Source organism: Triturus cristatus, chromosome 8 (genome assembly GCF_964204655.1).
Source record: "Triturus cristatus chromosome 8, aTriCri1.1, whole genome shotgun sequence".
Lineage (NCBI taxonomy): Eukaryota > Metazoa > Chordata > Amphibia > Caudata > Salamandridae > Triturus > Triturus cristatus.
The window spans coordinates 1,410,565,270-1,410,592,281 of NC_140591.1; the positions used below are offsets into that span (position 1 = coordinate 1,410,565,270).

At 44.7% G+C, this 27,012-nt stretch overlaps 1 protein-coding gene across 2 annotated transcripts in view; it reads left to right on the plus strand.

The window, feature by feature from the left end:
* NOX4 (NADPH oxidase 4) overlaps nucleotides 1-26,762 on the plus strand; it is a 699,867-nt gene extending 673,105 nt beyond the window's left edge. For both annotated transcript variants that reach the window (XM_085623140.1, XM_085623139.1), the window contains exon 18: nucleotides 26,238-26,762. In XM_085623140.1, coding sequence (XP_085479266.1) covers nucleotides 26,238-26,358 — 121 coding nt within the window. In that variant the 3' untranslated portion in view covers nucleotides 26,359-26,762. The remainder of the gene's footprint in view (nucleotides 1-26,237) is intronic.
* Nucleotides 26,763-27,012: the final 250 nt, after the last annotated feature.

The window sequence follows — 27,012 nt, forward strand, 5'->3', positions numbered from 1 at the left end:
ATCCCCCTGTCCTATTATGTACTAGGGCCTTATAAGAGAGGTCAAGCCAATCATAGGGGTACTCTAACTCATAGTGTACCCTAGTGTGTGTAAGTGTTTTCACTGTATTCTAAGTGTGTTTCACCATAGCACTGGTCCTGGGCCTGCCTAGCAGAGCCCAGGGCCCTCTCAGAGTTAGAATACCAGTATCTAAGGGTCACAAATGGGGTTAAAAAGTAGGGTACACTGCAACCAGGTTCTGATTTCTAACACAAATCTACATACAAATACATTTTGCTTTTTATATACAAAATATACTAACTTATTATATGGGTGTTTAGCCAGTCCTCTTCAATGATTGGTTTGTTTTTGTGGCGTTTACATTTTTCCTCCATCCACAACAGCATACAACGTTGATAATAGGTCAGCCCACTTGTGCTATTCCCTAACTTCACTGTGAATTACATCATTCTGCTCTTTCACAAGGAGCACAATAGTAAACAAAATAGTTCCCTTGAGTGCCAGATATTTTTATGGTAATGTTTTTTTTTTAGATCTAAAAATATTTTTGTTTTTTGCCAAAGATTTTTATGTTGGTGAAAATGAGCATTGACAAAGCCAAGAAGCCGGCAGACAACTTGAGAACTATTGGCTTTGCCATTGATAGTTTTCACAAGTCACTAAAGGGGCAGGGCTGAGAGGACCAGTCGCTGGCAGTGTTATCATTGGCTTCTAGTCCAAGGGAGAGAGAACCTGTCAGGGCATGCCCTTAGTCCTAAGTGTGCCATGCAGCACCAGCCCACTCACACCCTACTCCCAGCAGCTAAATCTGATAAAGACTAGAGTAGAGTGTAATAAGAGGGTGCAAGGGAAGTTTGTGTAAGGAGTTTAAGAGAGCATATAGGAGCAATAGTTTGTGGTAATGATCTGTGACATTACACTGTGAAAACAACTTGCCTGGACTGCCATATTTGTGTGGGTGTGATTTATTATAGTGATCTGTAGTGGTATTTTATGACAAGTGTTTGTCCTAAGAAGGGGAGAGGAATTTGGGTGTGGTTTTAAGCTAAAAAAATAATACACACAAATAATATGTTGAACTTCACATTTGTAAAGCATTTTTGTAGGCTTCATAGCTTAAAAAGGATATTTTATCAACGCGTCATGCAATTAGATTTGGGTTAGCATTTCAGTGGCCTGTAGGACTATTTCCAGTTGTCAACCAAGTACATTTTTTACGTTTTGTTTACATCCATGTACTAATAGTGTAACTTTAGAGACCAACTTTTCCCTCTGGTACAGCCTGTTAAGCAATTATACACTTCATGAAGCACTCTCCTTTACCCTTTTTCCCACTTGTAATTACAGGCTGTTATCCCAGAGTAGAACCTGCTTTGCCTAAAATGTCTACAGTTTGAATGTATTTAAAGGTTGCTCATAGATCCTTTACTCTTACCAACTCAATCTTGTTTATTCTGGTTATTGTATAGTGCTCCCTGTTGGAATGGTAGGAATGCATGTAATATCAAATAATAGAAAAGCAGAATCTAATATAATATATAATATGATATAATATATTATAATATAATATAATGTATGATATAATATAATACAATATGATATAATATATCATATATTTTAATATATAATATAATATAATATGATATGATATGATATGATATAATATAATATAATATACAACACATTATCAGAAGTGTACTTCAATTTATTAAAACATAAGCTAAAGCTTCAGCTGCCGGTTTTTAAAGTTTACTACATGGCAGTGAACTTTGCATGTAAAACACTTGGGTCGCTATTCACAAAATTGACCTTGGGTTGCCCCTATAACCGAGCAGTTGGTATTGCCAACACTGCTGTCCCAGATATAGCTTATCTACTAAAGGAATCTTTATTCAGATCCCTCTGCTGCTCTAGGCTCATGGCATTGGCAACGCTTGGCGTGCTTTTCACCCATCTCCAAAGCAAACACATTTCCTTCTTCCCCTTATCCTCTTGCAGCATCCCACAGATTTTCAGGAAACCGGTTCCAGAGTTGTTGGGAACAAAAAAGGACCATCTGTCGTTGCTTTTATTACAATATGACTCACCGAAATACGGTGAATGGTACTGGCCAGTACTGTACGCGCTGCAGAAAGCAGTTTCCCGGCATATTGCGATTTCCAAGGTTTATTCTGCCAAATATGAAATGGCAAGTTCATCATTGCAAATTTAAGAGCCGAAACTCATATATGGAAAACATAGTGATAAAAGAGCGAGAGGGAAATTGTAATAGACAAGATTGCAATACAATCCACCACGTGCCATTGTGTTATGCAGGTTTTACAAAGACGTCTGTTGAAGCCTCCGTAGTTACTAATAGCAACTGGGAGGGGGAGGTGGGGGTGTCACAATTCTGCAAACCTCTTCTCAGACTGAGCAAAATGGAGCAATCTGTTCACTGTGCAATATTCAATGTGGCTGCTACTGGCTGAAAATCATGGTGGCGCATCTAAGAAGCTGCTGTGGAACGCGCGCACCAGACTACAACAACGCTCTGTCATTTTATGTGCCACATTTGAGGCAGTGGAAAGTGGAAATAAACTCAGCAGATAATGGCAATGTGCGCGTTATTAGGCTTGCGTTTCCGGCCTGGAGAAGCGCGAGCCAGACACGACGAGCGTCATTACGCAGATGGGTATTCGAAGCTTTCCAACATTCACTGGGAACTCTCAGCGTCTGGAACTTTGCAAACCACGGCACACGACATTTTATTTTATCATCTGACTACACTGAAGTGATTATTCTGCTGTTTCATTTTACAAACAAACTAATTCGAAATTCATGGAAGATTTGTGTGAGACTTTTACAGGAGTTCATTTATAAAGGAGTACATTATTACTCATGAACTGTGGAGCCAGGAGAATTATGTCTACAATATTAAGAAATGTAAGGCGTCCAGCAAACATGGACATTTGGTCTTTTGCCTTTAACTGGCTCACAAATTAGATGGCCCATGCTGTCATTTCTTCCTGCACAGATCCAAAGGTTTCCATGTTGCCAACCTGGAGGTCAGGAAGACTATCAGCTTATCTCTAATCTGCACTTCTGGCAAAGGTCCTAGGAATCTTGGTGATAAAGGTAGCCTGCCCACCTGCAGCACAACTTTAATTTCAGTGACCTGCATTTGGCGTGGAACTGAGTCCATGCTCATGAATATTCATGAAGAACCGCTTGCTTCCAGGGCCAGACCTGTGTCTTAATGTGCCTCAATCTCTCCTCAATATTTGGGACTGTGGATCACAGTACTAGCCTCTACCACCTCCAGAAGCTCTGTATAAAACATGGTAAAGTGGTGCCGCAATTAAAATTCTTCACCTCAGTACACATCTTGTGAAAGAGTTTACTTTGCTATCAGGAGTTGACAATCTTCCCTTGCTGTGTGCCACAAATGTTGATGTTGACATTGATTCTCTACTGAACTTCCATGACACCACTCATACGTGTCTTCGACTGCCATAACTGCCTAGCAGTTGGCAGCCTTCTACACATAAGAGTCTTTGATGGCCCTGAGTATTGCCAACAGGTCATAGACTGACTCACCTATGTCCAATATTTGAGACAGTGTGACTGAGAGCGCCTAAGTGCCTCTAAAGCAGAGGTCCTGCAACATGTACCCAGCATGGCCTCTTTACTGCCAATGAGATTACCCACCACAAAGGAATGCAGCCTAGCACCGTCGTGACGTCCCATTCCCAAACAGACGAGAAAGGAGTGGTGGAGCCAGGCTGGAAGGCCACTGGCCATGCGGATAGGAGACAAAATAAGCATCCCTGAAAATAGATCAGTGCAGCGGTGACACTCAAGACATTAAATCATCCCTGATCTGAGGTGGACGCGGAATTGGGGATTTTAAGACTCAGGCGTTTGGTTGCTGCCTCTCTTTCCCTTACCCCTCCATGTAGAAGCTGAAAGGGAGACTCATTGACCCCAATAACTCTAATCCAGGGAAAGTAAGGTCACTGAGTTCCGCAGGCCCAGAGGGCAAGGGAGCAAAGGGTCTGTGTAGTGATGTGGAAAATGATGGTCAGGTCCACGTAGGTTCTTGAAGAAAGGTATTTATTTATGTAGATGGTACAAGGTATCAAGATGAAGAAAGATGGAAATAAAAACCCCACCAGGAGCTGTCTCCTCACAGCTCAGCCCCAAGCTCCCAACTGAATTCACAGAGCTAGGAACCCAACATTCTAATGTGTCATCATGAATACCAACATTCCACATGGTGACAGCAGAAGATGAGCTATACAGGATGAATAGCAATCACTACACATCTTCCCCTTTATACCTTTTAAAAACAACTAAAATGTACAACGTACACATAGCATCAGAAAGAGGATACAGACAGTACGATAGGGACATCACGAAAAAGAGAAATTACAAGGCAGGAAGGAATATGGAAAAGGGAACACAAATATAATTAAAGAAAAGAAGATACTCTAAAATAATAGAAGAAGAACAAATATAAATAGAAGAATAGAGGATAAGCGAAGGAGAAAGAACATGAAGAAGGAGATAAGAGACGGAACATATAGTAGGTAGAAGGTAATAGAACACATACGAGATGGAACATATAGGAGATAGAAAGAGATAGAACACATCTTCTCCCTAATTAAGACACAAAAAGAAGAGGAAATCACACAGTAAAAAGGATAAAAGATAGCAAAAATAAGAAAACGACGCAAAGTTGAGAGTTACATCCACAACACAACTGTTGGCCATACAGGAGTGGAGATGAAAACCAACGAACGTCAGAAACAAGAGCAGAAATAACAACCATAATAATGGAAGAAAAAGTACTCCTAACAGAAGAATAAATGAAACTCAGGAATAACACTGGAGTACAAACTTAATTAGGAGAAAACCCCAATTGCCAGGAAATTTCATGAAAAATACTTTGCGCAAAGAAGAAAACTGGCATAATAATAGAATAAAATCATAGAGCTCTTAAAAATCAGAAAAAGGTTTTGTGCACTAAAACTGAGAACTGACGTCAGCAATAAACCTTAAAAACATGTAGGTACTGTCATTAGAAATACAGAAATATGAAAAATTTCATTATAACTTGCACAGCAGAACTGCGAAATGCATCATTTTGAAATAAGAACCAAACATTACAGCTTGAGATTACGTTCTTAAAGAATATGAACATACATAACAAACCTTGTCAAAATAGGAATAAACGAAAATGAAGGTACGTTCACACATTTTGAAAGAATAAAATATTGAACACCTAAAACTATTAGAGCACGAGAAAGAATTGCTAATAAGGAAATGCAGAAAATAACTTTTGAGAAATATCACAACTTAAATTCCGCCAGATCTAATAACACCGGTACTCGACCTAGTACCCGAATGTGCACAGCATAAAGATGAACCGACTTACATATGTTATGAAGAAAATGTCACGGAAGATGCCGGTTTCACAGAGTCACAAATCCCTCTTGCACATCCTCAGAGAGAAAACTGTTCTGACGAACTTGAACTGTGACCGAAGTTGGAGAGTGTAGCCTTGGTGATCACAACGACAATGAAATTGTCTGACCTTCATTGAAAATAAAACACGGTTGGCAATTGAAGGAAATACCTGAAGAATTGTAATAGGATGAGTCAGGTAATCAGTATGGTAGTAGTTGTCAACCACAAGATGGCGGCACGTACAGCACGCCGTGCAGGATGGCTCAAGGCAAGAAATTGCACCAAACGTTGCTCTACTGACACGGAGGCAGCTTCAAAGACGGAGAGCAAGTACGTCATTGAAGGAAGCATTGTTGCGGCTGAAGCTTGAAATACGAAGGTAAGAGCGCGCGCTAAGCATGGCACACGCTGTTTTTCAAAACCTAAGTGGGCGGTTGAACTGCCTAGTGAAAATGATGAATCAAGGCCCATAATGAATATTAAAATAAAAATTACCGCAAATGTTTCAAAAGTTGCCTCACATGCAGATGAAATGTATAAGCATTTAAACAAAGTCGTGAACAGGCTCCAAAACAATAATTGGATGACGCTTGTTTGAAGTATTCACGAAGAAACACTTGTTCTTTATGTATGGCGCTGGCATTAAAGCAGTATGCTCACAGAATGAGGTAAATCACTGTCACTGTCACAGTCCCCAAACCCGTTGCCTTTAAACAAACACTGACTGCAATATCGCTGAATGAAGAGCAAAGCTTGCTACCAAGTCCAGATAAACACAGCAGGGTGATCAGGCCGGCTGCATCTCTGTGAGAATTGTACTTGAAGAGGCAGAATATGATATGGCAGGCAAGAGAAATAGCAGTAAGTTGCTGAGGGCAAACCGGTACAATAGGTACAGCATGAAATTGGTTAAAGTTGGCAGGACATCAGCATTAAAGTTGAAACAAGGCAAAGTAAATCATTGAGACGCTTATCAGCAAAGCAAAGACTGGTCGTTGTGAAATTGAAGGCACACTGTCCAAAAGTGGCATGAAAGGAACATCAGTTACGAAGTGATGGAAGGGAACTGGAAGTCTGGAACTTAGACTTGAAAAATAGAAGAAAGTTACAGCAGGGACTGGCTTGTTGAGATGAGGGCGACTGATTGAATGGTCACTGGTGGGGTTCAGTAGTTGGGTTGCCAGTATGCTTGGAAGTCACTTGAAGAAATTAAAATTTAAATGTTTACCTTGTTGAAGAAAGTCCATTTGTTGCTGCTTGAAATTTGAAGTAAGAATAAAGTTGAAATCCCAGAACGTCGCCAAAATTGTAGTGATGTGGAAAATGATGGTCAGGTCCACGTAGGTTCTTGAAGAAAGGTATTTATTTATGTAGATGGTACAAGGTATCAAGATGAAGAAAGATGGAAATACAAACCCCACCAGGAGCTGTCTCCTCACAGCTCAGCCCCAAGCTCCCAACTGAATTCACAGAGCTAGGAACCCAACATTCTAATGTGTCATCATGAATACCAACATTCCACATGGTGACAGCAGAAGATGAGCTATACAGGATGAGTAGCAATCACTACAGTCTGTCTTGCAAAAGCAAGGAAAGAAGCACAGTTGAGCCAGTGAAATGGCCATCTGAGGCTGACACATAGGAAGGATACTACAGTTGAAAAGTTGTATATTGCCAATCATTTTGTGGGAGATGAGTGGCTAATTAACTAGAACAGTGAGGCAAATTGGGACAAAAGCTGACTAAAGAGGCAGCACATAGCAATAAAGAAAGATTGAGAAAGACTCGAGAAGCACAGAAAGCACAGACCTATAAAAATGGAAGAGCAAAAGCAATAAAGACGAGGGTGTAGGAGCCACAGGGTGACAGAAGAGACCCCCGGCACCCACCAGGATGGGGGAAGATCCCTCACAGGGGTGCTGGATGACAATTGTAAAGCAGCCCAGAATCACAAACTGGACCTGATGTTAGAGACGAAAGTGGCCAGTGGAAAGGCCCTGGAAATGAAATTTTACACAATGGCCATAGACCTGAACATTCTTGAAGTCAATCAGAAGAAATTGGTGAACAGTGTGAAGTGGACATACAATAGGATTGAAGTTATCTGTACCTCTGCAGAAACAATTTGCCGTCCTCTTGGACAGAGTATGATTTCTAGAATGCAGAGTCAAAGATGCACAGGGTCACAGCAAACAAAGACATTCGCATACTACTCTTCCCAGAGGGTGTAGAGATTTAAATGTGGTGGAGTACAAAGAGAATTGGCTGACGATTGAGGTTGACCCTCAGCTTCTTTTATGTTTTTGCACTGGACAGAGTACATGGAGTTCCAGCCAGATCACCGTCACTGGACTCTCCTCCTAGAACAGCAGTGGCTCAGGTTCTACATTATAGAGACAAAGGTGTTTATTTGCAGGAAGCACAGATAGCTGGGACCTTCACGATATAAAACCTTAAGGTCACTACATCTCCAGACTACACTGCAGTGGTTCCTTAGAAAAGGGCATGTTTTGCCTAGGTTAAGAGAAGCCACAGAGAACAAAGAACAGCTTCCATTCTACTCTTCCATGTAAAAACCTATGATAGACGCAAAAACGTCCTTCTTCACAGAGGCAGAGGAAGTTTGGGGTTAGCTTGAGAAGTACAACATAGAAAAGGATGGTGAGACTTGGAACAGACCCCGGCCTCAAATGTATCAATGATGGAGCGTTAACTAGCTAAGTGCAGCTCAATTAAACGGACCCAAAAGACAAGTAACAGAAAGGAACGCATTGGAGAAGGCAATGCATCTCTAAAATAGATTGGCTGGACAAAGAAGATAATGAAATGATGACAGGACCCTCAGGCCTGGTCTTGGTCTCAGAAGCTCCTTAAGGTATGAAGCAGCTCCACAGAAAAACTCCAAAGCCCCAAGAACAAAATGATACCCAGACAAGGAGATGGGAAGACACTATGAATGACATCATAATTAATTGAGATAAATGAAAGGACAGTGATTTCTGGCTCTGACCAGGTAGATGAAGATGACAAAGAAAAATAAAGAGAGCCAGCAAGACTGGAGAGCAATGAATTAACAGGAGCCACCACCCCATAGTTTCTTTCTTCAGTCACTGAGGTAGGACATAATGTTCTGTAAACTTGGTTCAATGTTTGATGGACCGAGAATTGTTGCTTATTTCTCTGGGGGAGTTATAGTTCAGAATTTCTTATCAAAAGTCACTGATGTGCTAATATCAGATACGGCATGGAGGAACAGTGAGACAAGTTTGGTGGGGAAGTAGCAAATTATTATCTGGTGGGGAGCCCAAAGATCTGGATGTCCCAGAGGCGAAACAAATTAACTCATATAACAATCCAAATGAGTAAGTGAAAGATGTATGCATTTCTAACTTGAAACATTTGTTGTATTGGCTAAATAGCAAAGAGAAGTAAGATATATTCATACCTAAAAATCAGGGGAGTTGAGATCCTATACCCCCAGGAGACACACCTGATGAGGCATGAAGTTGGAAAAGTCCAGCATTAATGGAAAGGTTAGTTTTTGCCATGGGGTTCTTTTCCTAATCAAGAGGATGGTTATTGAATGGGGAAGCCTTTGGGGCTCAGGAAGCCTTCACAGATCAGAAGAGACTTTATGTGATCATTAAAGGAAAGCTGGATAAGCAATATATGAAGGTCCAATGTAGAGCAGGTGGAATGCTTCAATAATTGTTCTGATCTGAGACATTGACCACAAATCTCCAAATACCTCTGATACGAGGATAGGATTATAAAAGCATGTTAGACACTTGACTCGAAAGATCACACCAGCCTCTCCTCAGTATATCTGTTGAAAAGCCTACACATGGCTTTTGCTAGTGGGCAAACAATAGGGGCATAATTGATATCTAGAGGCATGATCACGGGTTGCATAAGGAATATTCATATTACTGATCTGTACATAATCTCCTGTGAGGTTTGGCCAAATTCTGTGTTTCAGGGTGTTAGAAATGGGATTTCTGGTTGGCTGAGGCTTGCGCCATAGCCAGGCAGAAACCACCACTCTAGTCAGGGCTGGGGAGTTACACGCCAAAGATAACCCCTGCTCACCCCCTTGGTAGCTTGGCACGAGCAGTCATGCTTATCTCTGAGGCAATGTGTAAAGCGTTTGCGCGCGCACCCAGCAACAACACCCAAGGCCCACCACAAAAGAAACTCCACACAAGGTATTATATAAAAATAACCTTTGTATTATACCAAAACACATTAGATAAAAACACACACTTTACAATGTGCCAACAGGCACGGGCAGAATTTACAAGGGATTATATATACAGGGGACAGGGCCACATGGACCACTGTCAGGAATTAGCACTTGGTAGAAATTAGCACTTAGAACATAAGAATAATACTTTAGAACATAGCACATACAATCACTGTAGCACTAAAAATAGAACATGTAGCACACAACCAGTAACTACTGGTAACAGGTAAATACCACCTACACAACCCTAACCACCTTCGGAAAATATCGCGCAGGGAACCAGGACCTCACTAGCACCACCTGTACTAGGGAGAAAACAACCACCTAAGTATCACAATACCTGTAGGGGTCTAAGCACATAAACACATGATGCATAAACTACATTCAGCGGTGTAGAACAAGGCACATGACGCATAAATACACATTCAGAGGTGCAGGAAAGGAACAATAGCGCAAGAACTCACACGAGCCACCATCTGTGGCAGTCCCTAGGCCAACTGGCCTTGAAGGGGCAAGGACGCCCTGTGTCCAGAAAAGTCAGGGCACGGCTGCGCAAGCTGCGCAAGCCAAAACACAGAGGCCACAACCTAAACGTTGCAGCTGCCCACTAAGTGCTGGGCAGTGGTAGGACAATGATGGGGCCAACGCTGGAGCCTGGCAGGCTCTGTCCACGGACTGTCCCCTGAGCCCCTCTGTGCTCTGAACGATAAAGAAATGCCCCCGTTAGAGCCTTACAGGCTCAATAAACAAATGTGCCCCTAAAACGTGGTGGGAGCCTCGTGGGCTCTAGGCAACCAATGCGCCATCGTTGGAGTCCCTCTGGACTCGGAAATACTGCCCCCAACCGTTGGAGTCCCACGCGGGGGACTCGTGAGCCTCGCAGGCTCTGGCAAACAATGTGCCCACGTGTTGGAGCCTCACAGGCTCTATAAAAATGCCCCCGGTCGTTGGAGTCCCACTCGGGGGACTCAGCAGTAATAATGCCCCTTTTGTCACGGGGAGGCGGGCCTCGTTGGAGCGGCCCGCTGCCAAGTGGGGCCGCTCCGGAAGGAATGTGGCCGGGACCACAAGGAGAAAACTCGGGCCTTGATTTGGGGGCGACCTGCACCAGCGGGGTTGCTCCGGTACGTCTCGGGTGTTGGAGCAGGCCCTGTCAGGCGGGGCTGCTCGGGAGGGAGGCACCGGGGTGGTGCTTTGATTTGGTTATCCCCCCCAGCCGGCTTCACTTACCGCGAACTGGCGAGGCTCCAGGCCGTGCCGCGGGGAGGGCTCCGCCACGCTTTTCAGTCTCTCCCCGGATCGCGCTGAGGCGGCCGCTGCTGAACTTCCACTTCCGCAGTGGCCTCGGGGAAGAGCACGAGGGGGCGTGAGCTCCCTCCAATCACCGTGCAGCTCCCTCGGTCGAGCCTCCCGATACGGGGAAGCACTCTCTCCCGCTGGGCCAATCCCAGCGCGGCAGAGAGATGACGCCGAGGAGACTCCGGGCCGGCGGCGGTGATTTTCTTCGTCTCCAAAGCGGCGATGAGGGGTGGGCTCCCTCGAATTATAAATCTGCCAAACAAACCGGCACAGATGCAGGGTGGGCACCTGCTTTTAAAAATAAAGTGCTCCTAGCGCTATGAAGCCAATGAAAGCGCTCCCAGGCGCTTAGGGACACACATAAAGTGCTCCCAGCGCTGTGAGGGAAAGAAAAGCACTTCCCGGTGCTTTAGGGGGACAATAAAGCGCTCCCAGCGCTTTAAGTAGGATCCAAGCAAGGTTCTTCCCTACATGCAGCAGGGCAGGTGTGGGGGCAAGGCTGGACCCAGAGCCAGCTCACTGGGCCTCCAGGCAGGGAGGTAATCCAAGTGGCGGTCCTCTGGTCCAGCAGCAGCCCCCCTCAGGTAAGATCCTGGCAGAGAACAGTTTCTGTGGGGACACTGCCCCATTTTTATACACTAAAACCCTTTGTTCTTGTTTCAGGGTGAGGGGAAAACCAGTCGCAGCTGGTTGGGGAGCACCTTTGATGTGCTCAGCCCCTCACTCTATTCACTGGCAGGGCTAGGGTCGTCAGTCGCACCACAGGGGGTGGAGCCAGCATTGTGTGGGGAAAGCCCTGCCCTATTCAGGACCCAGGTGCACTCCTCCCCAGCCATCAGCATGCTAATCTCACACTCACCACTGGGGCGGACCCAACCAGACTCCTGGAGCCAGGCTCACCAGCCAGCTCCAGCCAATCACACGCCAGACACACTGCACACAGAAGTGCCCACTTCTAGAAGTGGCACTTCCACACTAGGTACATGCACGCCGCACACATCATCGCGCAGCATTCAATCACACGAGTCCGCACATACCAAACTCTGGCCTGCACACCCCACGCATCAGGAACTACTAGGGACACATACATTCCCCATGCATTCCTATGGGAGGGCAGGCCTATCTCACCACATGCACTCAGAGTGCGCACGCACTTTACCCTGGGACACAGGGAAAGTGCGCAGAAACCAAAAATCACCACACCAAGTCACCAATAAAAAGCAAAAAGTTCAGGGGTGAACCTGCCAGAAGGGCCAAGTCCAACACAGGACATTAGTCACAAACATGAGTCCTTCAGACTACTTGGTACCCACACTTAATCCCCTATTCGCAAAACTAACATTGGGGAAGTGCGTCTCCAACATAACCACATGGATACAACTAAATGGCATACTAGAAGACACGGTGTTCAGAAACTCACTAAGGGATATGGCGCAGCATTATTTTAAAGAAAACCAACGCACAGCCTCAGATGACCTAAGAGAGGGGAAGGCATTTAAGGTAGTGGTGCGAAGTCAGTGGATGGGTGAGGTTTTTGGAGTCCGAAAACTTTAATGAAAGAATTGATCGTGCTGGACAGGAATCCAGAGGCTTGAGCAGGAGGTATCGTGGAACTTTACAGGAGAATCCACGCTTAGGGCAGAGAGAACAAAGTTTCGAAGATTAAGATGCCTAAATCACAACAAGTACATGGCTAGACTACATAGCGAGGGAAACATAGCAGGAAGGTCTTCAGCTTGGATAATAAAACTAGAAGTAGGGAGTGCCCTGATGCTACAGGTTAAGGATAAACAGGGCCAAATAGCTTCTACCCAAGTTGATATTAAAAACATGTTCCTAAACTATTATTCAGAACTCTAAGATGTGCAAATCTGGGTACAATGATGCAAGTCCTTTAGGGATGTGTTGTATTCTGGTCCTTCTTGCCTTTGTAAACCTGGGAGAATTGCCCTGTTTAAGATGGTCATGGTGCCTAAACTTATATTTTTTACCACCCTACAAGTGGGTGCCCAAGAGTTACTTTAAAGAGCTCAACTTACTAATAAAGAACCTTGTATGTGAAAACAGCCACAGAGTTGTAATTGTCAAAGTACAGTTGACGGTAGCGGAAGAAGTATTGGGGGCCCTGAATTTTGGACTGTATACCTTGTAGCAGAAGTCAAGTCAATACATTTTATTCAATCTTCCACAAGTAGATCATAAAAGATAAGCATACACCAGATGGGATTTATGGCAGATGGAGAGCTCTGAGACACATTGCAGGATACAGAGATGAGGGCGGGCATTGGGCTTGGATGTGCATTCCCTTGTCTCCCCAATAGGTGGACTTACAATAGATACTAAAGGATTATTCTGCAATTATTGTGTTCAACTGCGTTGAATTTTGAGATGGACCTCATGTCTTTCCACAACGCCCTGTGGGCTGTTTTCTATGCCTTTTGCGAATTAATAAAATTGGTTTACAAATAAAAGATAAGCATATAACAAGAGCACACGATAAAAACATGATAAATATGCAACATTAGAAAACATTTAAGAAATATGTTAAAAACATACAATAACTACCCGCAATGTGGTACACCTAGAAAGCTTCATCTTAAAAGAACCTATTGTGCATTAATCATTTGACAGTAATATATTAGAAGACCAGAAGCGGAAAGTGCAGTTGTGCTCAATATAACATCAATTTAAACAGCATTCTCCTCCTCTGCGCCAAAAGACACTTCAAGAAAGAAGCAATAGAATGGCCAGTGAAATGCTCATTAGGTTGCTGGAGAAAAATTAAAGCAACTTTACACTTAGAAAACGTGTACATACGTAGCAATGGCAATAAAAATCTCCTTGTAAAAGGTAGGTAATAATTACAGAAGAAAACAAAGTACAATAAGGACTGACTTGATTACTCGTCGCATGGACAAAAATGTATATCTGCAGTAGAATATTACCAAAGTTGAAATCATAGCAACCAGCGAATTGGGCCCAGTCTAAATTGGGTCAGTAATGTTCGCTCATGCACATTCGTCACATAAAGTCAATGAGGAGCAATGTAGGGAGACATCTGGTTCATGCACTAGTCTCTCACCCCTGGTTCCGCTACCCCCACAGCCTCCCTAGAAGCCTGCCTGTGCTTAATAAATCTGTCCTGTGACAAATGCTTATCTTTTTTCATTATAGTCTCAGGGTTCACAAACAAATGTGCGTAGCACAGGGCTGAAGAGGTGTCTCTGATATATTTTAACCATGGAATGGTCAGACAACAGCTACAAGAGATGCAGTGTCTAATGACAGCACGATTAAGCTCGGCTTCCTTATTCGCCCAGATTGAATACTAGAGCACTAAAGGTGCTGCATTGATGGTGTCTTGAACATACGCCATACCTAATTCCTGATGCAGAGGTAGATACAGCATCGAATGCGGAACCTCCAACAGGCGGTGGCAAAATCTATTCTCCTCCACCTGGATCACCCCAACATCTCTACAGCCCCAAATCCCCATACCATATGTTACAGTTGGCAGACATTTCCAGTTATACATTTCTAGAATAAGGGCAACCGGTTTTCTGCCAAAGCAAGTAGCAAGAGAAAAGGTGGCACCCAACGCTTGGGTGAAGCGAATTATTCTGCTTCTTAGACAGGAGAACCGAGTACAAGCATCATCAAAGTCCAAGCCGAGGTATGGAAAGGAGCTCACCCTGTCCTGTATCGCAACTCCAATTTCTAACATGTTGGATAGATACGGTTAATCTGGAAGAAGCTGAGATTACTGGAAGACATTGGTCTCACAACTTGTTGACAACTAGGCTCTTTACAAAGGGTAAACAAGAAAGGGCTAATCAGAACAGCACTTAAATGTTCAGGAAGGCGTAGGAAGCAAATATTAAAAATTTCGCTTTAAACACCACCTCTTCCTTTAACAGCCCTACCTTGTGGGTGAGGTGCATTCAGGACCTGCGGACTTGATGTCTGGGTGGAGGTAGAGATAACCACAGTGGGAAACTTCTTCAAAGTTGGCGAGTTAAAAACATTGGATAAACACGGAGAAGATTATGCATTCTCAAATATGCAGTTTGTGACCTATGCTGCAACTATCTGAATTATAGTTGAAAAATGGTGAGCTGGGCCAACTCTAGACCATGAGGTTATGGATCTGATTTCACAAAGAGGGACAGTAGCTGACAGGTAACATGGATCTACAGAGACCTCGTCTCAATAATTAATCATGACTTATTGGACTCAAAAGAAGAATTGGAGGACTGCCGTGGGAGAGAACTGAATGAAACCAAACAGAAAACGGTCATTGAATATGCCCACAGGCTAATGTGAGATGCGAGAATGCACTGTTTAAATATTATCACAAAACATAGGTAACCCCTAAAGGGATTTGTATAATTCTAGGCACTAACACAGTATAAAGACCTGGATGTACCCACCTAAATGAGGACTTCCTCCCTATGGAATGGTGGTCCCCTGGAGTAAAGCAGTTTTGGAACAAGGTAGTTGCACATATGAAGCATACACTGGACAGGGAAGGATTGATGTCAATGGGCACTTGCTTGCTGGGTCTACTTATACGTCCCAAACAGTAGACCATTCATCTCTTGACCTGGACCTGTACAACAAATGGAAGAAAGCAACAGAGACTTGTGCTAGAAGTAAAAGTATTGCTTTACATGGTGAGGAAAGGACGAGAGTGAGATACAGACCAATAGCTATTCTTGGGATAAGGTGCTAGCAGTGGTTGGCGGATGTAAGGAGTCAAATGATGGTGGTTCTAATGGAACATGACCGTGGGATGGGAGCAGCTAACAGGAGGTTATAGACAAAGTCAGAGATTACCAGAATTAGCCCATGGGATAGGGACGGAATATGCTCTGCCACCCTCACATACATCTCTTTGATTACTAACCAGTTAGAACAGAATAGACCAGAGCTGAACACAACAAGATATGAGTAATCTATACGAAGTAGACAAGACTGTTTAAATTGTTGAAGTTTGCCTACTTTGTATATCATTGTCTGTTGAAGGAACATACTTTTGCACATTGGCTTGAGGTGTTTAAAATTGTAATATAATAGAAATGATTGCATCTTGATGTAATAAAATGTAAGTTTATTAACAGATTGTAAAATCTGTGTACTAATTGATTGTAAAATCTGTATAGTAAAACCAATAAAAAAATTATAAAAATTCTTTCCAATCTAAGGTTTGAAAGACAGTTTGTTGTCAAAGATAGGGCCTCAGGTCCAAGCTTGAACATCAGGCACAGGTGAGGAGCCCAAGAGGATGATCACCTCAGCATAAATGTGATCAAACTGAGGGAGAGAAGCCACACACAAGAACTGCTCTGTTATCTGTATTAGGCATGAACTGATGGGTATGCATTAGAGGCAAGTCTCTTTAAGACAGTTCTGAAAGGCTAATTGCAAGTGAATTTCCATTATGAGTATAATGGAGTATAATTAGTATGAAAATAAAACAGTAATAAATCATTTCTAATGACGAGAACAAGGGGCATTATGTAAATATTAAGAAGACTGGGCATATGTAAGGGTCTTGAGGAACCCCGGCAACCTGTGGGCAAAAAGCAAAGTGGAAAGTAGAAAATCCAACTGCTTGCTCCCATGTCATTGAGTAAAGATTTGATCTGCTGCACTGCTCTTTCTCTCACTTCCACATCTTCTAAAGGCGATAATAGTATTGGGTGAGAGACACTGGTGAATGTTAGAGAGAGTCCAGAAGGATCAGAGCAGCAGGATTGCCAGCGTCCAGGGTGATCTGAAGATCGCCAAGTGCTGCAATCAGCACAGATTATGACCCGTGCCATGGATCAAAGAGAGATGGTCTGGTTTCCAAAAAAGGCAAAAAGTGGAAATTCCAGCAGATTCATTTATCTTCGATATCTATTGCAAAAGGGATATTGGATGATAGTTGTACCAGATAGGTGGTTCTGCACTGGATTGCTTTAAAGGAGCCCTAATGCCCACTTTGAAAAGAAAAAAACTTCTGGGGTTTTTCCCTTTCAGAAGTGTCTGGAATTTCCAGCCTCCCTGCCCTGGTTCCAGTCTGTCCGGGGCTACAATAGTCTAGTGTGAAGTCTTTTGAGTGAGAGGTGGATCAGTGCCTTTAAAGTGCAAGTGCGGTAGGTGACATCGCCGCCACACCCCCCAAGCCAGTATTGCCCATCCTGCCAACACCCAGACCCTCTATTATGTGGCTGACTTGGAAGAATATGCAAAGGTCAACTGCCAACTACATTTAGTCAGGTGTCCCAGAAACAGGCTGCCGGCACTAAATGGCTAGGACGAGAAAATGCCAACTGTTTAAATGTAGCATTCTCAGAATTGCGACTTAAAGTCCGATTTTACCATTAAAGAGAGTTTTAAATTATAATTCAAAAATGACATCCCTACCTTTTCCCAAACAAAACTTCTCACTTATTAAATGCAATAAGGTAACCCAAAATTATCTTATGGGAACGGTGGGCCTTCCAATAGTGAAAAACTCATTTGAGTGTGTTTCACTACCAAAACATGTCAACCTTAAAAGTACATGTCCAACTTTTTAAATAGAGAGAACCCTGCCCAATGGTCTGGTTAGGGCCTACCCTAGGGGAAGCATATGTATTAAAAAGGAAGCAAGGTTTAGGCCTGGCAAAGGTTTATTTTGCCAGGTCGACGCCTCAGAAGGCAGCAATTCCGTTGACGACGGGAAGCCCGTTGTCGAGAAGTTTATTTAAAGCGATTCCACCAACTGCTCATGTTACGCCTATTGCGTACACGCATATTCAGTTAAAAACTTTTCACAAGCAGAATTACAGTAATATTTCTCCTTTGCTGCCTTCGCATATCTTAGACTCTTATGCAGAAGAGGATGATTTTGAAGAGGAGGATGATGAGGGTCCTTTCGGAATAGCTCGGCACCCCTCGGATTTACATATAAAATGTCAAGAGGTGGATGAGGAAGAAGACTATCATGAGCATGCTTACCAGGAAGGCCTTGCTACACCAGTTTACAGGCATCCCTCAAGGGATTGGGATCGTAGAGAAACGAGTCATCTCCCGCCTACACTGATTCAAGATCTTCAGGCCATGCTGGCGGATTACCGCCAACGCTTTCCTCCACAACAACCTCTTCCTAATTTACAACCGGCTGAAGAGTCACATACGGACATTCCAAATTCGCCGCTTCACCCTGCTGGTTCGGGGACGCGATCACACCATGATACCATTTCCTCTGATGAGGAAGATATCGAAGAAGGTGAGGTGCCGGATAAGGACACCAGTCTGGATCCTTGGGATGACTACATTATTCCCATGCCTTCTCCACCCATTCCTCAGCCATCGGATTCTCCTCCAGAGGATATAGGCGGCTTTCACAATTTAATGCAACGTGCCGCAGTCAGGTTTCAACTACCAGTCACTGTGGAGCATACGGATTGTTTCCTCCATGATTTTAAAGAGGAGCAAAGGAAAATTACCAGCAATTCCCATCATCGATTTTATATGGAATGAGGGGTTAAAAATTATGAAGACACCTGCTTCCGTACCTGCGGTCCCCCCTCGTATTGACAAGAAATATCGTGCTCCTCCAGAAACGCCTTCTTGTCTAATCGGTCATCCCCACCCAGATTCCGTTATATCGCAGGCTGCTCAACAAAAGTCCAAAAATCCAGCTATGCCGATATCAACGCCGCCGGATAGGGAAGGACGAAGATTGGATCTTATCGGTAAGAAGTTCTCTACTATGGCGGCAACTTCTATCAAAGCTACAAACTCTTTGGCCATACTTGGTCGCTATGACCGCCAGATGTGGTCAGAATTCTCGGAATTTATAGACCTCATTCCTGAAGATCGTCAACAAGAGGCAAGGAAGATACTTCTAGAGGGAGAACGAGCCGCATCAGAGATCATAGACTGTGCTCTGGATATTGCTAATACCAACTATAGACAACTTGCAGGGGCTGCAGTTCTTAGGCGTCAAGGATGGCTTAAGGCAACATCTTTTAGGCCAGAGGTTCAAGCCAAAATCATTGATATGGCCTATGATGGAGACTCCTTATTTGGGAAACATATAGACGAGGCCCTCCTAGCGATCAAGACCGATACGGATACAGCTAAGTCACTAGCTGCTCTCCAATACAAACGGGGATCTTTCCGTGGTGCAAGAGGACGAGGCTTTGTATCAAGGGGAAATTATCAAAGTCAGCAAAACAGACAATATCAATCTCAATATAGACAGTCTTATGGACGATCATCATACAGGCAATCTTCCTCGAATAGTTTCTCTCGTCAGGGAGGAAGAAGGCGATCGAACAATCAAGGTCACGACGCCAACAAGAAGCAATGATTTACACTGGACGCCAGTCATCCCTCCTTCCCTTCCAGTGGGAGCAAAGATATCAACTTTTGCACACAATTGGGAAGAGATAACCTCGGATCGTTGGGTCATCGACCTAGTCAGAAACGGTCACACCCTGGAGTTCTTAAAACAACCTCCTACTGCCCCGCCCAAGGGTCCCCCTCCCCCTCGTCTTCACTTATTGTTCAAAGAAGCCTTAAAAATGCTCCACAAGAACGCAATAGAGAAGGTTCCTTCGTCCCAGAAGGGAACCCGGTTCTATTCTCAATTTTTCCTCATAAAGAAAAAGTGAGGGGAGTGGCGCCCGATTCTGGATCTCCGCAAGCTCAACAAATTTCTAAAGAAGCAGAGTTTTTGGATGGTTACGCTGGCCGAAGTTTTGAGCTGCCTGAACAAAGGGGATTTTATGGGTTCTCTGGACCTGGAGGACGCGTACTTCCACATTCCTATCCTTCCCAAGCATCGCAAGTACCTGCGATTTGTAGTGGCTGGCGTCCACTATCAGTTCAAAGTCCTCCCGTTTGGGCTGAAATCTGCTCCAAGAATTTTTACAAAGTGTCTCGCACCAGTAGCAGCGACTCTAAGATCTCAGGGAATACAAGTATTTCCGTACTTGGACGACTGGCTGCTCAAAGGCCCTTCGAAGCAGACTACCGTAGAGGCAGTTTCAGCATGCCTAGGTCTATTCTCAAACTTAGGCCTCACTCTCAACAAAAGCAAATCTCAACTGCTTCCTCTTCAAAGGATTCAGTTTCTGGGAGCGATGCTGGACACCAGACAATGCAAGGCATTCTTGTCAGAGGAACGTCAGCTTCGTTTACAAAAGCTAGCACTATCAATCGCAAGAAGAAAGTCAGTTTCTGTCCGGATGTTTGCGTCTCTTCTGGGGATGTGTTCATCAACAATAAATCTTGTTCCTTTAGCACGGCTCCGAATAAGACCTCTACAGGAGCAGTTACATCTGCAATGGAAACAGGCCGTAGGGTCGTTCAACGACTCCATCATGATAACACCTCACATGATGGTCTCTCTGCATTGGTGGTCTCAGAAGAAAAACCTGGCTCCGGGTCTTTCTTTTCTAACATTTCCTCCAGAATTCGTGGTAACAACAGACGCCTCCATGGAGGGGCGGGGAGGACATCTCCAAGATTTACAGATTCAGGGACGATGGTCCCAAGAATACCGTCAACAGCATATCAACAGATTGGAGCTTCGCGCCATTTTTCTCACTCTGCAAGCGTTCCTCCCAAGAATTGCAGGGGCCTCAATGCTGGTCCTGACGGACAATACGACCAGCATGTATTACATCAACAAGCAGGGAGGAACGAGGTCACTCTCCCTTTCGCAGGAAGCTCAGGAGCTATGGGAGTGGCTTACAACACACAAGATAACCTTACGAGCGGAGCACGTCAAGGGCCTTCACAACACGTTGGCCGACAACCTAAGCAGATCTCTGGCAGGCTGTCACGAATGGGAGATAGAGCAGAAGCAACTAGACGAAATTTTTCAAATATGGGGCAAGCCAGCCCTGGATTTGTTTGCTACAAAAGAAAACAAGAAATGCCGCTATTACGCCAGCAGATTCCCTCAACAGGGATCAAGAGGAAATGCCCTGTCCATGAGATGGTCAGGGCTTTGTGCGTACGCTTTTCCCCCGATACCACTAATTGCGAAAGTGATCCGCAAAGTGAAGATGGAAGGTTGCCGTCTCATCCTGATTGCACCCCGTTGGCCAAGGCAATATTGGTTCCAGGAGCTGCTTCTTCTAGCTCACATCTCCATCCGTCTAGTACCAACAATCACGATGTTGACAAGGGAGAGGGGTCAAATACTCCATCCAGATCCACAGTCGCTGCACTTGCACGCATGGCTCCTGATTTCTTAGAATACAAAGATCTAACCATTTCACAGGAATGCCGTGAGATTCTATCTAAATCACGCGCGCAAAGTACATTAAAAACTTATCGTTTAAAGTGGAAACGATTTTGTCATTGGTGCGAGGGGAAGGATGTCCATCCTTTACAAGCTCCAGTAGAACAAATCCTTGCTTATTTGTTATCCCTGGTCAAATCTGGGCTTGCATTCTCATCAATAAAAGTTCATCTTGCGGCTCTATCAAGATTCAGGAAGAGTACTTCTAAACCTTCGCTCTGTTCCTCTTCATTAATAAAACAATTTATGAAGGGGCTATTCCGAGTTTTTCCACCAACTCGTGCACCTCCTCCAGAGTGGGAGTTGAACACAGTACTAGCTCAATTAATGAAAAGACCGTTTGAACCTATCCACAAGGCTGAGCTAAAATTTTTAACATGGAAGGTTGCTATTCTTTTGGCTCTTACATCGGCTCGAAGAGTCAGTGAGATTCAAGCGTTCACCATCTCAGAGCCCTTTTTGCAGTTCTCTAAAGATTATGTTACTCTCAGGACAAATCCACGATTCATCCCTAAAGTTCCGACTCATTTCCACTTAAATGAACCAGTGAAACTGAAAGTTTTCTTTCCAAATCCAGCCACTCCATCTGAGCGAGCGTTACATTCGCTTAATGTAAAACGTTGTCTGAAATTTTACTTGCAAAGGACTAAGGACATCAGGCGGTCCAATCAATTGCTAATAGCCTATGGTCAAGCTACACTTGGGTCTGCTGTGACTAAAGCGACTATAGCCAGATGGTTGGCTTCTACAATTCATTTTTGTCATGATAAAGCCAGCAAACCTTTACAAAGGAAGGTCAGGGCGCATTCTACTAGAACTATGGCAGCATCTACTGCATTGTTCGCAGGAGTATCCTTGGAAAATATTTGTCATGCTGCAACGTGGAGGAATGTCCACACATTCACAAAGCACTACTGTCTGCAATCTACTCTGCAGGAAGATACAGCTGTAGGACAAGCCGTACTTCAACACCTTTTAAACTAAGGTCAGATATATGTTTTACTTATTCTGAATGATTTCATAAGTTGTGTATAATTATGCATTTTCAATTTGCTGTTTATAATTGCTATTTCTTAAGCTACATATTTCATTTCTTTGTGTAAGATACATGTTTGGATTTTAAGAGAGGACATCTTATACCTTCTAGTTATCAAATTGCGGGCGTAATTGGGAGTGTATCAGCAATAGTCTCCCACCATCCGCAAACGACTGTATGCTTGGCATACTGCTTGCTACTCTGATTCAGGCATATGAATCTATGAAAGATACCCCAACACTGGATAAGAAAACAAGTTACTTACCTGTAACTACAGTTATCCAGTATTGGTATCTTTCATAGATTCACATGCACCCACCCTCCTCCCCGTAGAGCCAGTTCTCTATGTTTGGGATATGTGCTTCCCACTCGTGCTAGGAAAATCTGAGGAGAGCTGGCTCTGCTGAGAGGGTTCTAGAAGGGTGCTGATGTCTGATTGGTTGTTACCAATTCTTGGGTTATTTTACATAACGAGGTAGATAGGCTTCTAAGATATAGGCCTTAGGGCCTTTTTTCTTTGGGCCTACTACTACTACTACTAATTCTTTTTGGCACTACTTTTTTAGCTACCGGGACTCCCGCCTCGGCGACGGGGAATGATTCAGGCATGTGAATCTATGAAAGATACCCCAATACTGGATAACCCTACTTAACGCGGATTGTTAAAATTTTAGGAAAAATATTAGCGGACCGGTACATTCAAGTCCTCCCACGATTGATCCATCCAAACCAAAACGGTTTTCTCCCCAGATGTAGTGTCTCACAGAATATACGTTGACTCTTCCATATACAAGACAGGGCGAAGGATCACTTCCCACGTGCCGAGTGCCTAATTCTAGATCTTGAAAAGGCCTTTGACACACTACTATGGCCATACCTATTCGCAGTCCTCCGTAAGGTACAAGTCGGCCCGACCCTGCTGGCATACACGAAACTCCTCTACAGGGGCCTCACTACTAGGGTGAGAGTGGGGAGGTACATCTCAGCTCCATTCCCGGTGGAGCGGGGAACGAGGCAGGGGTGCCCCTTGTCTCCCCTTCTCTTCGCCCTAGCAGTGGAACCACTGGCCATCCGTTTGCGTGGGGAGGTGAGACATGGGGCATCCCAATTGCGGACACAGTACATAGTGTATCACTTTATGCTGATATCTCCTGATCTATGTGCGGGATATCACAAGCGACCTTACGCCGACATGGACGATACTGTAGGACTTTGCAGAAGTCTCAGACCTCAAAGATAACTGGGGAAAGTCGACGATCTTTCCGCCAAGCCCCCACCTAGCCCCCTTGAAAATAGCGATTGGGCCCCAGATACTTGGTTGGAATGCCGCGGCACCCCGATACCTGGGAGTGCGGCTGTATCACTCGCCCGAGGATCTCTATGAAGGAAATCACCATAAGACCTTGGCGGGACTGCGTACGGCAGTCGCCTTCTGGAAGACTCTGCCTTTGGCCCCCATAGGAAGGGTAGCTCTAGCAAAGATGATTATGGTGCCCAGGTTACTCTACTCTACTCTACTCCCAGTGATACCGCCTCGCTCCTTCTTTCAAGAACTAGACGCGCTACTCACAACATTAATATGGGGGGGGGTGGTAGACACAGGGTAGCTCTACACACTCTATATTTGCCCACAACACAGGAGGGTCTGGGGGCCCCCATACTTCCTGACGGCTCAGCTACAATGGCTGTCCCATTAGATGGCAGAACGTCACATGGAGGAGACATTCTCCAATGATGGCCGGATACCTCTCCCGGCCATCCGGAGATTACTGATGCCAGCACCAAACCCGCACGTACTCATCCCCTGCAGGTAGTGATAGCCCGTAAATGCATGATGCGCATTCACCGCATGTCAAGGGGTCAGCCACTCTACTCCCCATTGCTCCCATTAGTGGGATTCCCTCAGCGGGAGAAATATTACACCTCCGGCGCCCTCCAGATATGGACTGAGCATGAGGTGACAGAGGTCGAGTCCCTGTTCGAGGATGGACAGCTGAAAACGTATGCCCAAATGAGGGAAAGCTACGATCTCCCTCCGGGACAGTTTCTGGTCCATAGGTGATTGACAGATAGCGCCCGACAATGCTGGGATCTCACTGGGGGAGAACCACCGACACACCCAGTGCTGCACACAATTCTGCGAATGGGCACGGGGAGGCACTTAATCACCTGGCATTACAAAGCGATACGGGAATTGCTTATAACCCCACTACAAGCCCTGCGCCAGAAATGGGAGGACGAAATAGGACGGGTGCTCCACGACAAAGAATGGGAAAAGGCACTAGAGTACCCAAAAAAGGTTTCTAGGAATGCACGTTTCAAAAACATCCAATTCAACATTTTACATCGCGCATATTTAACTCCTCACCGGCTCCACCAATTTTACCCCGATACACATTTCGGATGCCCCAGATGTCAAACACCCGAGGCAACTTTTAAACACATGTTTTGGGACTGTCCCGCACTCCTACAGTATTGGAATAGGGTACATCAAAACCTAAGGGCGACGGTCAACCTCATGCATATTTCCACATGGGAGGCAAGCGTCCTTCGCTTCCCTAGCTATGCTCTTAGCGAAACGCGGAATAGCCATGCATTGGAGGGCCCCGGCGGGACCCCCAGAAGCAGCCTGGATAGGCGCTGTTAAAAAATGGGGGGCAGCAGAGGAAGATGCATTGAGAGACGAGGCGGTGAAAGGGATCCGTAAGCATCCCATCTCCATGGAATGGGCTCAGCTCCTGTTCCAATTTGCTCAAGAAACAGCGCTAGAGAACTCACCCGCGGCCTCACAATCCCAATCCCAAACTCCACCCCTGTTCCCCGCGGCACCAGCGAACACCAACACGTAACAGGCATACAGTCTGAAGGGTAGACGGTGTGCTAAGGCCCTATTTCTTGATAGGAGACACAGCCTCCCAGAGTTTCCCCCACTAGCCACTGAAACCACGACTCAGTAACGAGTAAACCAGACTCAGCCACACACTAAGCAAATACCACGATACAATCTGCAAGCTCCCTGACTCTCCCCTTCCCTCCTTGTTAAAGGTTATTAGTTCCCCCCCCCCCCCCGCACCTAACTGGGAGACTTCGCTGAGTTGGACACACATTCATGGACAATTCCAAAGATGGTGCACGGGGATAGAGTGGGGGACTGAATATCAACCCACATCCCACGGTAATTTGAGCTGGTGGTTTCCGGTGCTCACCACCACACTTAATTGTCAACACCGGGGCTAGTACCAATTTTCCACATGGTGGCGTTATTGAAAATGACTACTGATTTCCGCCCAAGCCATTCTTATAGCTTTGGGGGTCTAAGGTAGGCTGAATTGTCACAATGGTAGGAGTGTGATATAGTAATTGTGTTGGGACTTCCATTGACACCACGGGCAGGAGCATTGTGTGGTGCAAGCTGCAGTGGTCTCCTGACGAGAGCCCTGGCACTAATTTTTATTTTGACAAATTAAAAACTGCCCGTTGTGTGTGCGCCCCTGCCCGCTGTGTGTGCGCCCCTGCCCGCTGTGTGTGCGCCCCTGCCCGCTGTGTGTGCGCCCCTGTCCCTGTGTGTGCGCCCCTGTCCGCTGTGTGTGCACTTTTATTGAGGAAATCACGTTCTCGGTGCCAAATCCCTCCTCAGCGATAAGCCTGCGGTTGTGTTATACATCCCTCAGCAAATTACTTAATTTAGTAATGTAAACATGCAAGCGCAACATTTGGGCACCGGACTGCTACATCAGTCACAGGCGCGAGACAACAATCGTATTCAGATGGGATTCTGGGTTACAAATGAGGTAATTCCGCTCCAGTCACTTTCAATGTTTTTTAGTACAAATGATAAACAACGTGCGTCGCAGTTTATAATGCGCGCGGAGAACACACTTTGGTGACATGAATTTCTTTCCTAACTTTTCTTTCAGGAAGACAGTCGGGGTCTTCTGCTGTGGGCCGAAGGGGATCTCGAAAGCCCTGCACAGACTTTGCAACAGCAGCAATGCCTTCGGGACGACGTTCGAGTACAACAAGGAATCGTTCAGCTAATGGATTCCGGGGCGCGTGGCAGGAGACTCCGTACGCAATATGCCAAAGAGAAGCACGTGCACTGCGTCATTTCATTACTAAAAACACTGAGGCAATAGTTACGAGCACTGCTGTAGGCCGTCTTATGTACTGTATTGTAGCTAAGCTGTAGAAGATGTTTCTCATTCGTGTGTGCACAATGTGTTTTACACTGTGAACTTCCATGGAGGAAAAAAACACGCCTTTTAAAATATTTTAATTATTAAAGGATGGTCGTTGTAAAGGTTATGAAAAGTATTATTTGCGTGGACAATTATCAGGTCTCCTTGTTGAAGATTGGATATTTATAACCATGCTGTATGCTGTGACTGTAAAAATGAGTCTGGGTAGAGCGGAATATTAAATAGATTTCTTGAAGGATTGTGGCTTGGCAGATTCTGCTTCTTTTATTAGAACAAGGCTGTTCTATCTAAACCACTAGCACAGCTGATGTTTTCAAGATTCTATAAATATAATAATGCTTTTTTCCTCCTGCACTTTCCGATTTTGTTGCGAGCTAGTGCTGTGATGGAAGCATATGCAGTGTGGGTGTGCTTGGCAAAATCTGATTTAACAAATTAGGTCTGTATTTGATTAGCTTGTATTGTGACGGTATGCGATGTAAGGATTGTTTCA